An 11,896-nucleotide genomic window follows, 5' to 3' on the forward strand; every position below is an offset into this window, starting at 1 on the left:
CGACTTGACAACATAAATTATCTTGACAAGTCGTCAAGTCGAATGGCACTTAGGTGCTTCCGTACATATTATAGATAGATGCCTACCAAATAAGTAATAAAAATTCGCCATAATTCATCAAATATCCGTTGTTTCCAAGGGACTTCGCCCGCTGGCCCCCACCGGGGCCGCCTGGCCCCCAGCCAAGTGAGACTCTATTCGCTCCACTAGCCCCATTTCCCTTTTGCCACTAAATTTTAAAATTTCAATGCATATCAAGATTATGTATTGATGTGCTTGTCTATTCTGAAAATGTTGTTCCCCCCACCCCCAGTTTGAAAAACTCTGGATCCGCCCCTCACCAGGTACCAACTTATACTGTACTGCTGGGTGGAGAGAGACAAACGTAGATAAACTGCCTTGTCCAAGGACAAAAGCGACATGCACAGCGAAGGTTTCAAGCCCCCGATCTCAATATATAGAGTTTGAGCATAGAGGAAATATATGGTCAGGGCCACAACCATTGTGGCAACTGCTTCCACAAAAATTTCCTTGCTAATTATTAAACACACTAGAATAATAGTCCTGTACAGTAATAGCATTTCAATTGCTTTTGTGTACTCTTGAACCTCTGCCAGCAAGTTGATTGATCTTTGTAGTAAATATTTGTAAATCATTGACATCGTTATAATAAAATGTGGTTAAAATGAGAAACTCAAATTTTTACATTATTTTTTTTTTTTGAAGTTTTTCTTTCATTATTTCGGTGGTCTGGTAGTCTACCTTTAAATGCTTTACAATCACAAACGTATATAAACACACTCAAATTTTATTCTCATATTTTTAATGTACCACCTTACTTTCTGGTTTATCTAATTATACAGTATCACCTGTGCCAAATTATAAATGCTTATTGTTCAATGTTTACATTTACATTACAGTACTGTTAAAAAGCAAAGTGTTCATTCACATAATCTTTGCGTCAGACCGTAAATACTCTATTTGCTTTGTTGGAGGCTTCAGTGCGGCGCTTATCCAAGAGCGGTTCTTATAAAAAAAATATTGGCGTGGCACTTTCCATGCCCGTTCCCATGTAACCTATTTCACGTAGTCCTGAAGTTCGATAGGCCTATCATAGGTCCTACGTTATCGTAAATAAACGTTTAAAAAGAAATGATATGATTGTGTCTTCATTGTGTTACTTATTCATTTTAACACTGTACACATTGTATTTAAAACCATTTCTCAAAGTGCAAATGAAAGAAAAAATCACAATGGCCCTTATTCAAGAGCGGCGCTTATTTATTAATACTGTATCAAGCATTTACGGTATATCGGACGTCATTTCTGAGCAATTGTTCATGTGTCTTTTTCAGAGGCGGATTTAGGGATTTAGGGCACATTCCCCCAGTTTTGCTACTGCCTTCTTTCTTTCTTTTTGTTTAATTATACTGTATTTACATATAGGCCTACGGTATGTAAAATTGGTGCCCCCCCTTCATTAAAAAAATTCTGGATCTGCCCCTGCTGTTGATTCACCTTGGTAGAGGTTCAGGAATGTGCTGGGGCAGATTTTCTGTTTATGTCAGTGTGTACCACGCACATACTTGACAATAAGCACAACGCATGATTTTTTTTATGATTCACAACTATACATAATTACAAATTCCACAATGATGGGGCTTTGAAAAAATAGGCTTTTGCAAAACAACAGGCCTTAACAGCCTTATTTCAACCAGCCAATTTCATACTAAACAGGGGTAGTCGTACAGTAGTAGTTCCCTGAGATCCAATATTCTTGTAAAGGGCCTTGATGTCATGAATGAGTCACAGCGGAACACTCAAATTTAATTCCAATGGCTGATATCAGCTGAGATTTCTATTAGTATTATGACTGTGATTCCATCATGCAATTCAGTGTACGCCACAAAAGCATTGGCAGCGCGAGGAGGAGCCTGTCTAAAAGACAGGACTAGGACTTGCCTATTAGGGAAGAGACCATTTATTTTGTCCTGGAAAGCTGCTTTGAAAGACAATTCTGACAGCCTGCGACTACCATTTCCTGGCATCTAGGGGTGCATTCTTAAAATCTGGTCCTTCCATGGTGGGGCCTGGATGGTTTTGGACCCCTAACAGAGAATCTTGAACATCTCGTCAGGGAACTTGGACTCCTCTGTCACTGTCAGGGAATTTCTAGTTCTGCCACTGCACAACAGGAATTTGTTAGTCCTGTTTTTCAGAGTCACTACTTGTTTCAACATAAGATATATAGATGAAGCCAGCCAGGATAACATGCACGAAGATAACTGCTACTACCGCACTGTAAAAGCTGCTATTTCTGTTGTTCATTAAAAATATACCTGTAAAATAATAAAATGTTGAGGATAAGTTTCCAAAATTTTGTTTTTGGATGACTAAATTATTTGTATCAGTTGGCCTGTTCTTTAACTTACCTTCAAATATCATATTCTTGGATATAAAATACATGGCTATCGGTAAAGTAAGCATCATTACAGTAAAAAGCAGTAATGTTTTACCAACACTTGTTAATGTAGAAACACCCCTGAAAGAGAAAAAAATAGGCCTAGTTAGCATACCATTTATAAGCTGCTTTGGCCTAGCTAGGCCTAATAATGCCTAATCGTTCATTCTTATTTTATTGATTGCACATATTGGCATAGTAGACCTATCTATATGTGCAATCAATGAAATAAGAATGAACGATTAGACCTAGGCATACATACATCAAATGATGGATTGTCCAGAAGTTTTGGACGAGTTAAAAGCTATGCTTACCACCCAAAAACATCAAACATGTATCAAGCAAGTATGAATAATCTGGCAACATGGCTAGGCCTAGGCTAGGCTAAGCAATGATTAATTACCGACCTGCAAGCCGAAAAAGGGTTGCAAGCCTGAACGAGGAGGTTTACATAAAAGAGTGTGTTTATTTGGCTAGCCTAGCCTATAGCCTAGGCCTAGGGCCTAGTAGGCTAGTATTCTAGTAATTAGGTAGGGCCTAGGCCTAGTTACTAGGCCTGGCCCTGGTCTAGGCTAACAAACTTTGAATAGGCCTAGATGCAGACCTTTAATATGCAGAAATAAAATCTGGTTTCCTTACCCCTCATTTCGTCTATTGACGTTCATTGCAGTGAATAAACCGTCGAATAAAAGAAATAAACTAGTATAGTTTTAGGCCTAGAATGTACGATGGAGCGATGCGCCCCCACTTTCACCTTATGACCAATTATGACTTTGTCTGCTGCCGCCAACGATGGTCAGAACTTCGATAATTTTGCATGCGGGCCATCACCGCGGCGCATCAACGAGAGAGGGGAGAGAACAACAACGCTGAAATTATATATAAAATGTATCTTTTATACTTCAAAGGATGGTAAAATAGACAGACTGTGTGTAGAATGGCAACATACCTATATTTTGCAAAAAGTCTCAAGCTTGAGTTGCTACCAAGGACTGTTTTCGGAAGTACGAAATATGCCAAAAAATTGTCGCCTACGAAATACGCTCATTTCCCGTCGTCTCAATTAAAGTACTGCTGTCAGTCAGCGAATCGTTGGCCTAGGAATCATGGCGTGCAGAGTTTACGCCGTACCATATCTTACCAATTTGCAAAGCCTTATTTTACTTGTAGCACATTGCAGTCACAAAGTACTAGGGTAATATCAGAGTAAATTCTTTAAGTTTTTTTTTTTTTGAATTTTTATATATGGCTTAGGCCTATAGATAGAAGCCTGGCCTACTGCTAGGCCTAGGCTAGTAGTTATTTAATGTATACAATTAATTATAGGCATTTTAGTTGATAAGTGTAGGAACTATGAATGTGGTCCTGACCTCTACACAAATGTACGCAACTATTTTTCGATTTTCACCCAAATTTGAGCTAATTTTTGATGCAATCAACGCAATTTAAATGCTTACTGTATGGCGAACGCTGAGAAGCCAGAAATCTAACTATAATATAAACTTGGATGGAGATGATTCACTCTCAATATTGCTTGAAGAAATTAATGCGAATCCAAGGGGTTGAGTGGCTGGTAGACCGATTTCAGTGCAGTTCTTTTTTCAGAAATAATTAGCCTCACTAGGCTTTTGTATCTCTCAGTGGTTTCATGAGTTTAAAAAAAAAATAGTACACATAAGAAGTTGAGAAACAGTTTAAACTTTCTACTTACAATGATGATTGATGTCTATGTAATGGTATAGATTTCATAATTAATATTAAGTGATTCACAGGGATGTCTGTGGACCCATCCGCTCTATTTACCTGGGAAACTTTTATATGTATGAGCATATTCATGAGCATATTTATTTTTAACTTTCTTACTTAAATGATTAATAAGAGTGGCGAAAATTTATTTTTGCACAGTGGTTCGGGGGATTTTTGTAGGCATATATATTATAAAACTCTAATTAAATATTCTACCCAAATTTTAATGGTGTTTCTTGAAAGAGGAACCAAATGTCTGTCAGATATTTAATGTGTTTTTTAATATAAATTTACATAAACTTGATTTTAAATTGTTATTTTTTTCACAGAATGATGGTGAGATTGATATGGGAGCATTTCCTGTTGAAAATATTCGAAATTTTAGTATCATCGCCCACGTGGACCACGGCAAGAGCACGTTGGCGGATAGACTATTAGAAGTCGCAGGTAAATTGATACGATCCGATACGCCGATACGATTCCATGGAAAACGTGACGAGGCACATGTGCCCGATTGTTTTTAATGACACACTTAACGGTCAGTGTCACCTTCCATTCCCAGGTCCTTGGTTCAATTTCTGTGATGATAGCGGGATTTTTTTCTTATGACGAAAACAACTGAAAAATGGGTTGGTGTGCCAAAGAGAATTTTTGATTCAATACAAAGAGCTACACCTGACTCCGAACGTACACTGCTTGTATACCACTGTATACTTTTTTTTATTGATGATCTGTACCAGGTCGTAAACTTAATTGTTTTTTGTTTTTTTTGCCAAAGATAGTAGGCGGACTGCACACATTATCACTTGCTGAACAAAATTGTAGTTGGACTGCATGTGGCCTTCGCGACGCACTGTGCCTACCTGTGTCCTAATTCTCTATGAGACTTAGCTTATAAAGCATGAATGGGCTCTATAAGTCGAAGATTTAGCCAAAGTTTGAAAATATAAATTTCTATTGAATGGTTTGTAAGAGAATAGAAAAAAAAATTAAATAAATATAATATAGAAAAATATTTATATAAAGTAACTGTATTATGTACAGGGTTTGAATTTCTTGAAAATTCTCCATCAGCAAATCTTCTATCCCAGCAACAAGCTTAGTAAATTGTTTCAAGAATACTGTAGGCCTATTTTAGAAATGTAATTGTATAACCATTTCTAGGCCTGGATCAGGTAACTCGACAGCAAAAAGCTTGCTGTAGAGCCTGGGATTTACAACAGAAGTGGAAGGCCCTTTCTACAGCAATTGCTGTCGGCGCTGTTCGGCATTTTTGAACCCTGCTGTATTTGTAAATCGATATGAAAGATTTTTCTTTTTTTACTTCTGATTTTCAAGGTGTGATTTCTAAGAAAGGTGACAATCAACAAGTTCTTGATACACTACAAGTTGAACGGGAACGAGGTATTACAGTCAAGGCGCAGACAGCATCTTTATTTTACACATACAAAGGAACAAAATACCTGCTCAACCTCATAGACACACCAGTAAGTGATGTTGCAAGTTACTCTGGTCATTGTGGATCATTCATGTGAATTCTTGCCACGAAATGACGTTGACGTCACATTGAGATATCCACCAAAATAGTTTTTTTACCAAAATTTGATTTTAATTTTTTGAATAATTTACTACTTATTTTATGTTAGTTAACTTCTATGTGATTTTTTTACACAATAAATTCAGAGCTTTCAACTATATTGGAATAGGGACCAAAATTGTTCATTGAATAAATTTCAAAGGCCATTGAGCGCCATCCGAGCGCTGGGGAAGGGTGTGGTGTCCACCTCCTAAGTTAGATTTAAAAAAAAAAAATAATAAGCCGGAAGATTGATTGTGGGGCAGTATATAGGCCTGGTCGGCAAAACAGAATGCAAAATTATTAAAAAGGTTAAAAATCTAGGCCCAAGCCTAACGGAAAAATATTATTTTCGACTTGTTCTCGCGGGCTGCATTATAACACACACTCGCAGGTTGGCGATGGTCAGCAGGTAGCCAGTTGGCGTTCTTGCATATTCTCTACTTCTGGTCTTATTATTTGTAACCCTAGTTTACTGTAGTTCATCTTTGAGGTAGATTTTCTCTAAACCTGGTTCCCATTCCCCTAAACTTCAAATGCTGACATCTCCAGGTCTTCTACCGAAATATGCTCAATTTGTGATTTTCCAACCATGAGACTCTTTGTTTGTTGTTGGACCTTACATAATATTTTCAGGTATAAAATGGCTAAATGGAAAACTGAAGTCCGACTATTAAAATTTTGTATTTGACATGTGACATGCTTAAATATGGTCATGATGACATCACATCATGACCATATATAGGCACCTCATGATTATATACAGGCATACAACAGTTTTTTTTTTCAAAGAAAATTTTATGGACAGGCAAGTTCCGTTATGGATTCCAATACTATGGTACTTTAATTTTCTTTTAAATTAATTTAATTTGAGTTAGTTTAAGATCTACAGTATTTGAATAACTGAAAAATATTGAATACATTTCTTATAGTTTGAATGAATAATGATTTTATATTCTTTCCGTATAACATTTCTTTCAGGGTCATGTTGATTTCAGTTATGAAGTTTCAAGGTCCCTCGCTGCGTGCCAAGGTGTGCTGTTATTGGTTGATGCAAACCAAGGTGTCCAGGCCCAAACAGTTGCCAACTTCTATTTAGCATTTGAGTCTGAATTAGCAATCATTCCTGTTATGAATAAAGTTGGTGATTTTTTTTAGCAGACTTATTATTAATTTGCAGGTTGCTTCTTAAATTATTTTTATTTTAATATTCTTAAAGGTGGTGTGTGTAAAAAATCTTCAAATGTGAGCTGCTTACAGTACCTATAATAAAACGAAATGTACAGCATTTTTGAGAGAAGTGAAAAGAATGTATTCATTAATGTTATTCCAATGGCGTGTTTTCGTCAGGAGAAATAACACGAATGACGTTTGCCCTACCTGACTTGTTATCGTACTGAATGCTCAGGCCGTTCCCAAATACTTGCAAAAATTTTTATTAATAACCAATTTTGAAATGTATTTCACAAACAGAATAAAAAAAGATGATTTGCAGGCTTATTCTAATGTTAACATGCATCCATAAGACATTTTAATGTTTCCTATTGTGTTTTATTTTTTCCTTTTTTTTTTCGTTTACGTTTTAAAGATAGATTTAAAAAATGCAGACCCCGATTCTGTAGCCACCCAACTTGAGAACCTGTTCGACCTTCAAAATGAAGACTGTCTCAGAATATCCGCCAAAAATGGGATTGGGATTCACGATGTCTTGGAAGCAGTTATCCTTAAGGTACCACCGTAAGTTAAATAACATATTTAAATAACTCTTTTTTGTATTTGTATATTTATTGTAATTATTAGTCTATGATAGAGCAGCTTCGAAACACAGGGTTTTTTTCAGATCGCAGGAGTTAACAAGTGTTGATTCCACTATTTTGATTGAGTACTGAAGGTTTGTGCGAGATGGGAAGTCAAGCAGTACGACAGGGGCACCGCTTCCCGCAGCCTTAATCTTGTTAGTGCAAGTGCTCCGGGCTTCGGTTGCTGAGTCTTCTTGGATGGAAAAGTGGCTTTTGTGCACTTTAAAGAACCCAGTAATTCCTACAAGAAGGTGTAGAGGGCCCCGGTGTACTGGTCCATCCGGCTCCTGTCGTGGACAGACGAAAGTACCCCTCTCGGTAGCTGATTGGACATGACATGACCCTTTGGGAAGAGAAAGTTGTTAAAGTCAGACTCCGGAGGCAAACAATTTTTGATATGTTGTAGAACTGATCTTTGTAAGACAGGAAGAAGTTGTTTGACAAAAAACTAGGGAACCCCCAGTTTTTAAAAATATTCAAAAATCTGTATCTCATTCACCGTTGCTCAGTTTTTTTCAAACTAATTTTTTCTGTCTTAGAAAAATCAACATATCAACAAATTTTTTTACTTCGGAGACTGACTTCAAATGAGTGAGCAGTTCAGCCTATGAGAGCTGCAAGTCAAAGATTATTCACTACCTACTGACCTTCCTTAGCATTGGAATCTCATGGCATAATTGGTGGAGCATCTAAACAGTAATCAAAAGGTTTTGGTTCATATCCTAATGGTCATCAGACAATATATTTTTTCTAAATTATTTGCTTCATGATTTACATGTTATTTACGTAATTTATCGTAAATTTTATGTTTCACAGGCCAACAAGTTGTCCAGAAAAACCGCTTAAAGCCTTGTTATTTGACTCTACGTATGATCAGTATAGGGGAGCAATAGTAAACATGGCAGTGATTGATGGTCACATCAGCAAGGGTGATAAAATTACGTCTGTATACTCGGGAAAGTCGTATGATGTCAGTGAGGTCGGAATCATGCATCCTGATAGGATACCAACTCAAAAGCTGTAAATAGATTTACCAACACGCTAAGATATGATCCAAGCTCATAAAAGGGCTGTAAAATCGCACCGCGCTGTATTGAGAAACAAGCCTCCATAGCCAGAATAGAATGTGAATTTTCTGTGAATTGGGTTTTTGTGTAAAAAATAAAGTATAACTATTAATCTTACTATTCCTGAAGTTTAAGTTTAAAATTCCAACTGTAAAAGGTAAAATTTAGCCATTTTCGGATGGGAGCTAGTGAAAAATGAATAGAAACCTGCCAAAAATAAAAGCATTTATTTTAAAAACTTGATTTAAGAAAGTTGATAAGATGATAATTATTCAAACAGTCATAATTGCTTCCAGACACCCGATGAGTTCATTTAACTGTCATTTTAAAGTAAATGATGTGTTCTATGCCATCGAGGACGAGTTTACAGCCTTTTTATGATCTTGGGTCACATACATTCGATTTGGAAATGATATGCTTGGTATTTGTTAACTCATTTACTGCGAGGGCCACAAGGTCATATACGACAGGGTTCCCAGTACATCAAAGACATTGAGTTCATGTCCACACCTGTCCAAAATTGCAAGTAAATTTGCTGGGCAGTGGTCACTAGCACACAAACCCTCGCCCTGGCAGATCAGGGAAGGACCCGGAAGTAATGATATAGAAATAAATATTGTATGTTTTTTTTTGTGTGACAGTACAGTTGATGGGAATTATTTTTATTATGGTGCCTTCCTTTATACCTTGGCTGAGAAAAAAAAAATAGCAAAAAAGGCTTCACAGTCAAGATGTTAACATTAACATTATTATTTCAGACATTCTGGTCAAGTAGGCTACTTTATAGCTGGAATGTACAACATAAAGGAAGCCCACATTGGTGACACTTTCCACCACCAAGGAAAACCTACAGAGCCTATGCCTGGCTTCAAAGCAGCTAAGCCTATGGTAAGACCAACTACAGTAGAACCTCTATTAAAGGGGACACCTTTAGGACCAAAAAGGTTCCCCCTTAATATGTGGTCCCCTGAATAGGGGTTGGCCTTAGTGTTTAAAGATATGCTTTCCCTTGTTTTATGACTGAAAAACTGTCCCCTTAAATACCATTAATAGGGGTGTCCCAAAGGAGGGATTCTACTGTATTTTATAGACATTTTGTAGAGGAGTGGAGCTGTAGCAGTCCCATGTTCCTGGGTTCAAATCCTGTAGTGAGTGCTAAACCTTTTTCCACAAACTAATTATTAGTTCTTATGCATGTAATGCAATAGGAACTATGGTAATCTGATCACTCTTCACATTTCCTTTGTTTTTTATTGTGTGTAGTATGTGTGTGCATGTGAGTGTAGACATTTATGCAAATGCGCATGCGTCAAAGAAAAGTTTTCCGACATTTTGTTTTACCTCGCGATGCGAAGTTCGATGTGAAGTTTCTGCAGAGTTCAGTCAGGGCTCACGCTAACCTATCGGCAAGTCGGCATGGATGAAACTATTTTGGTTTTACGGCAAACTGTGGCATAGGTATTTTGAAGAAGGCCTAAAATAAACAAAAAGGTTTTAATACTTGCTGAAATACATCGTTTTTTCATTTAGATCTTCATTTTTCACTAACTCCATGCAACGTTTTTTTCTGTTGTGTGAGTAGTCATATGAAGGTACAATATCATGACAGTTGGCTATGCAGCAATGTACCCTTAGAATGCAAATTGAAGACAAGTGAAGATATAAAGGCAGCCGACTGTCGGGTACATAATGACTATCTAACTTTCCACAAAAACATTAGGCCTAAGCTAGGCCTAGTTCAGTACAGTAGTTACTGCGATGCGAGTGTGGTAGATCGTTCAGTCAGTGATATCGTGTTATCGTCTACATTTTAATAATGTGTGTAAAATTTAAGAATGGGTGGGTCGCTTTCTTTGTTATGCGGTAGTAGTATACATAGCAGAGTGACGGCAGCAATCTAAGCCTAGCCTAGGGCCTAGATAGTATACGTTCTTGATCATCGTAATGAAAACTTCGGGTGACAGACGATTGGGCCCAACTGGTGTGGACGATCGGACCCAAGATAGCTTCAAATAAATTGTAGTACTAGCAGGCCACTGCCACCACCCCCACTCCTGATATCGTTCCAAATTACTGTATACCTAGCTAGGCCTAGGCCCTATGCCTACGAAATTTTTTCAAAGAAATTTGCTAAAAATATTGCTGTAATTTGCCTGTCGAATTACACTAAAATCACTATTTTGGGCCATAAAGACTCACCCTGTATTTTTCAACCTCCACACAAATTTGACCCAACATATATATATATATATATAAATCATGTATCATGCATAGGAACGTCTGCAAGGCTCTGGTTATAAATACGCTCAAACTAGTCTGAATTTAGCCTTATAGGGTTATGAATTATGTGGATGGCTCATTATAAATGCATTATTATTATAATAATTATTATTATGAACTAAAGCTGCCCACTGCTCTCAATTAACTATATTGCATATAAATGTCTAATAATTTAATATGCAAACCTAATATCTAAGGTTAGCTATAAACTTTATTTTAGCCCAAAATGTTGATGCTTATTTTGCATTTACAGGATGGGCTTATCTATTATTATCCATGGATAATTAGATTAACATAGTCGGTGTTGCATAAGTTAATTATTTTCAATAACAAATAAATAATAATAATAATATATAAAAAAAAAAATCTACAATTTGTTTCTTGCAGGTATTTGCAGGAATGTATCCAATTGACCAATCAGAGTATCTGTCTCTTAGAAGTGCAATAGATCGTTTGACATTGAATGATAGCAGCGTCTCTGTTAGCTCAGACAGTAGGTAAGTACTCATCAAGAATGTTCATCAAACTTCTTTATATTAGAAAGCTTATGTACAAACTTCTCATATTGATACTACTGCAGCTGTGATGAACATAATAGCGTATGTATTCAAATAAACACTTTGGTGTATTTATTGTTAGGAAAGGTTTTTGAAGGGCTGTTTAACCGAGGGAGACATTTATTTTTTTTTTTTAGTAAAATGGATACATATATACTCAAATAAATGCACCTTAATTTCACTGTAAATGTGAAACTGCTACATAATATGTTGTTATATTTTAATTACCGTAAAAAGTGTTATTGTGTGATGATCCTAAACATTAGGGCGGTTTTGCACGCGAACGAATATGTGTACGCATACATTTAGCTCTCTGTAACAGTTTGTAGCCATTCTATTTTTTGCAATCACAGCGCAATTCAAGTGTAGCCTAGGCCTAGGGCCTTAGCTTAGGCCTACTGTACTCTGTT

The 11,896-nt window shown here is 36.7% G+C and overlaps 1 protein-coding gene across 3 annotated transcripts in view; it reads left to right on the forward strand.

Moving 5' to 3' along the window:
- Positions 1–3,213: 3,213 nt before the first annotated feature.
- LOC117100233 (translation factor Guf1, mitochondrial-like) overlaps positions 3,214–11,896 on the forward strand; it is an 18,219-nt gene continuing 9,536 nt past the window's right edge. The window contains exons 1-8 of one of the 3 annotated variants that reach the window (XM_033239833.1): positions 3,214–3,465; positions 4,537–4,654; positions 5,546–5,694; positions 6,765–6,923; positions 7,372–7,520; positions 8,399–8,602; positions 9,408–9,537; positions 11,317–11,426. In XM_033239833.1, the coding sequence (XP_033095724.1) occupies positions 3,229–3,465; positions 4,537–4,654; positions 5,546–5,694; positions 6,765–6,923; positions 7,372–7,520; positions 8,399–8,602; positions 9,408–9,537; positions 11,317–11,426 (1,256 nt within the window). In that variant the 5' untranslated portion in view covers positions 3,214–3,228. Of the gene's footprint in view, positions 3,657–4,536; positions 4,655–5,545; positions 5,695–6,764; positions 6,924–7,371; positions 7,521–8,398; positions 8,603–9,407; positions 9,538–11,316; positions 11,427–11,896 lie in introns of all 3 variants that reach the window. The other 2 variants (XM_033239832.1, XM_033239834.1) reach the window with 2 other exon arrangements.

Source organism: Anneissia japonica, unplaced genomic scaffold, assembly GCF_011630105.1.
Source record: "Anneissia japonica isolate Jap-2015-1 unplaced genomic scaffold, ASM1163010v1 scaffold6788_len1366326_cov149, whole genome shotgun sequence".
NCBI lineage: Eukaryota > Metazoa > Echinodermata > Crinoidea > Comatulida > Comatulidae > Anneissia > Anneissia japonica.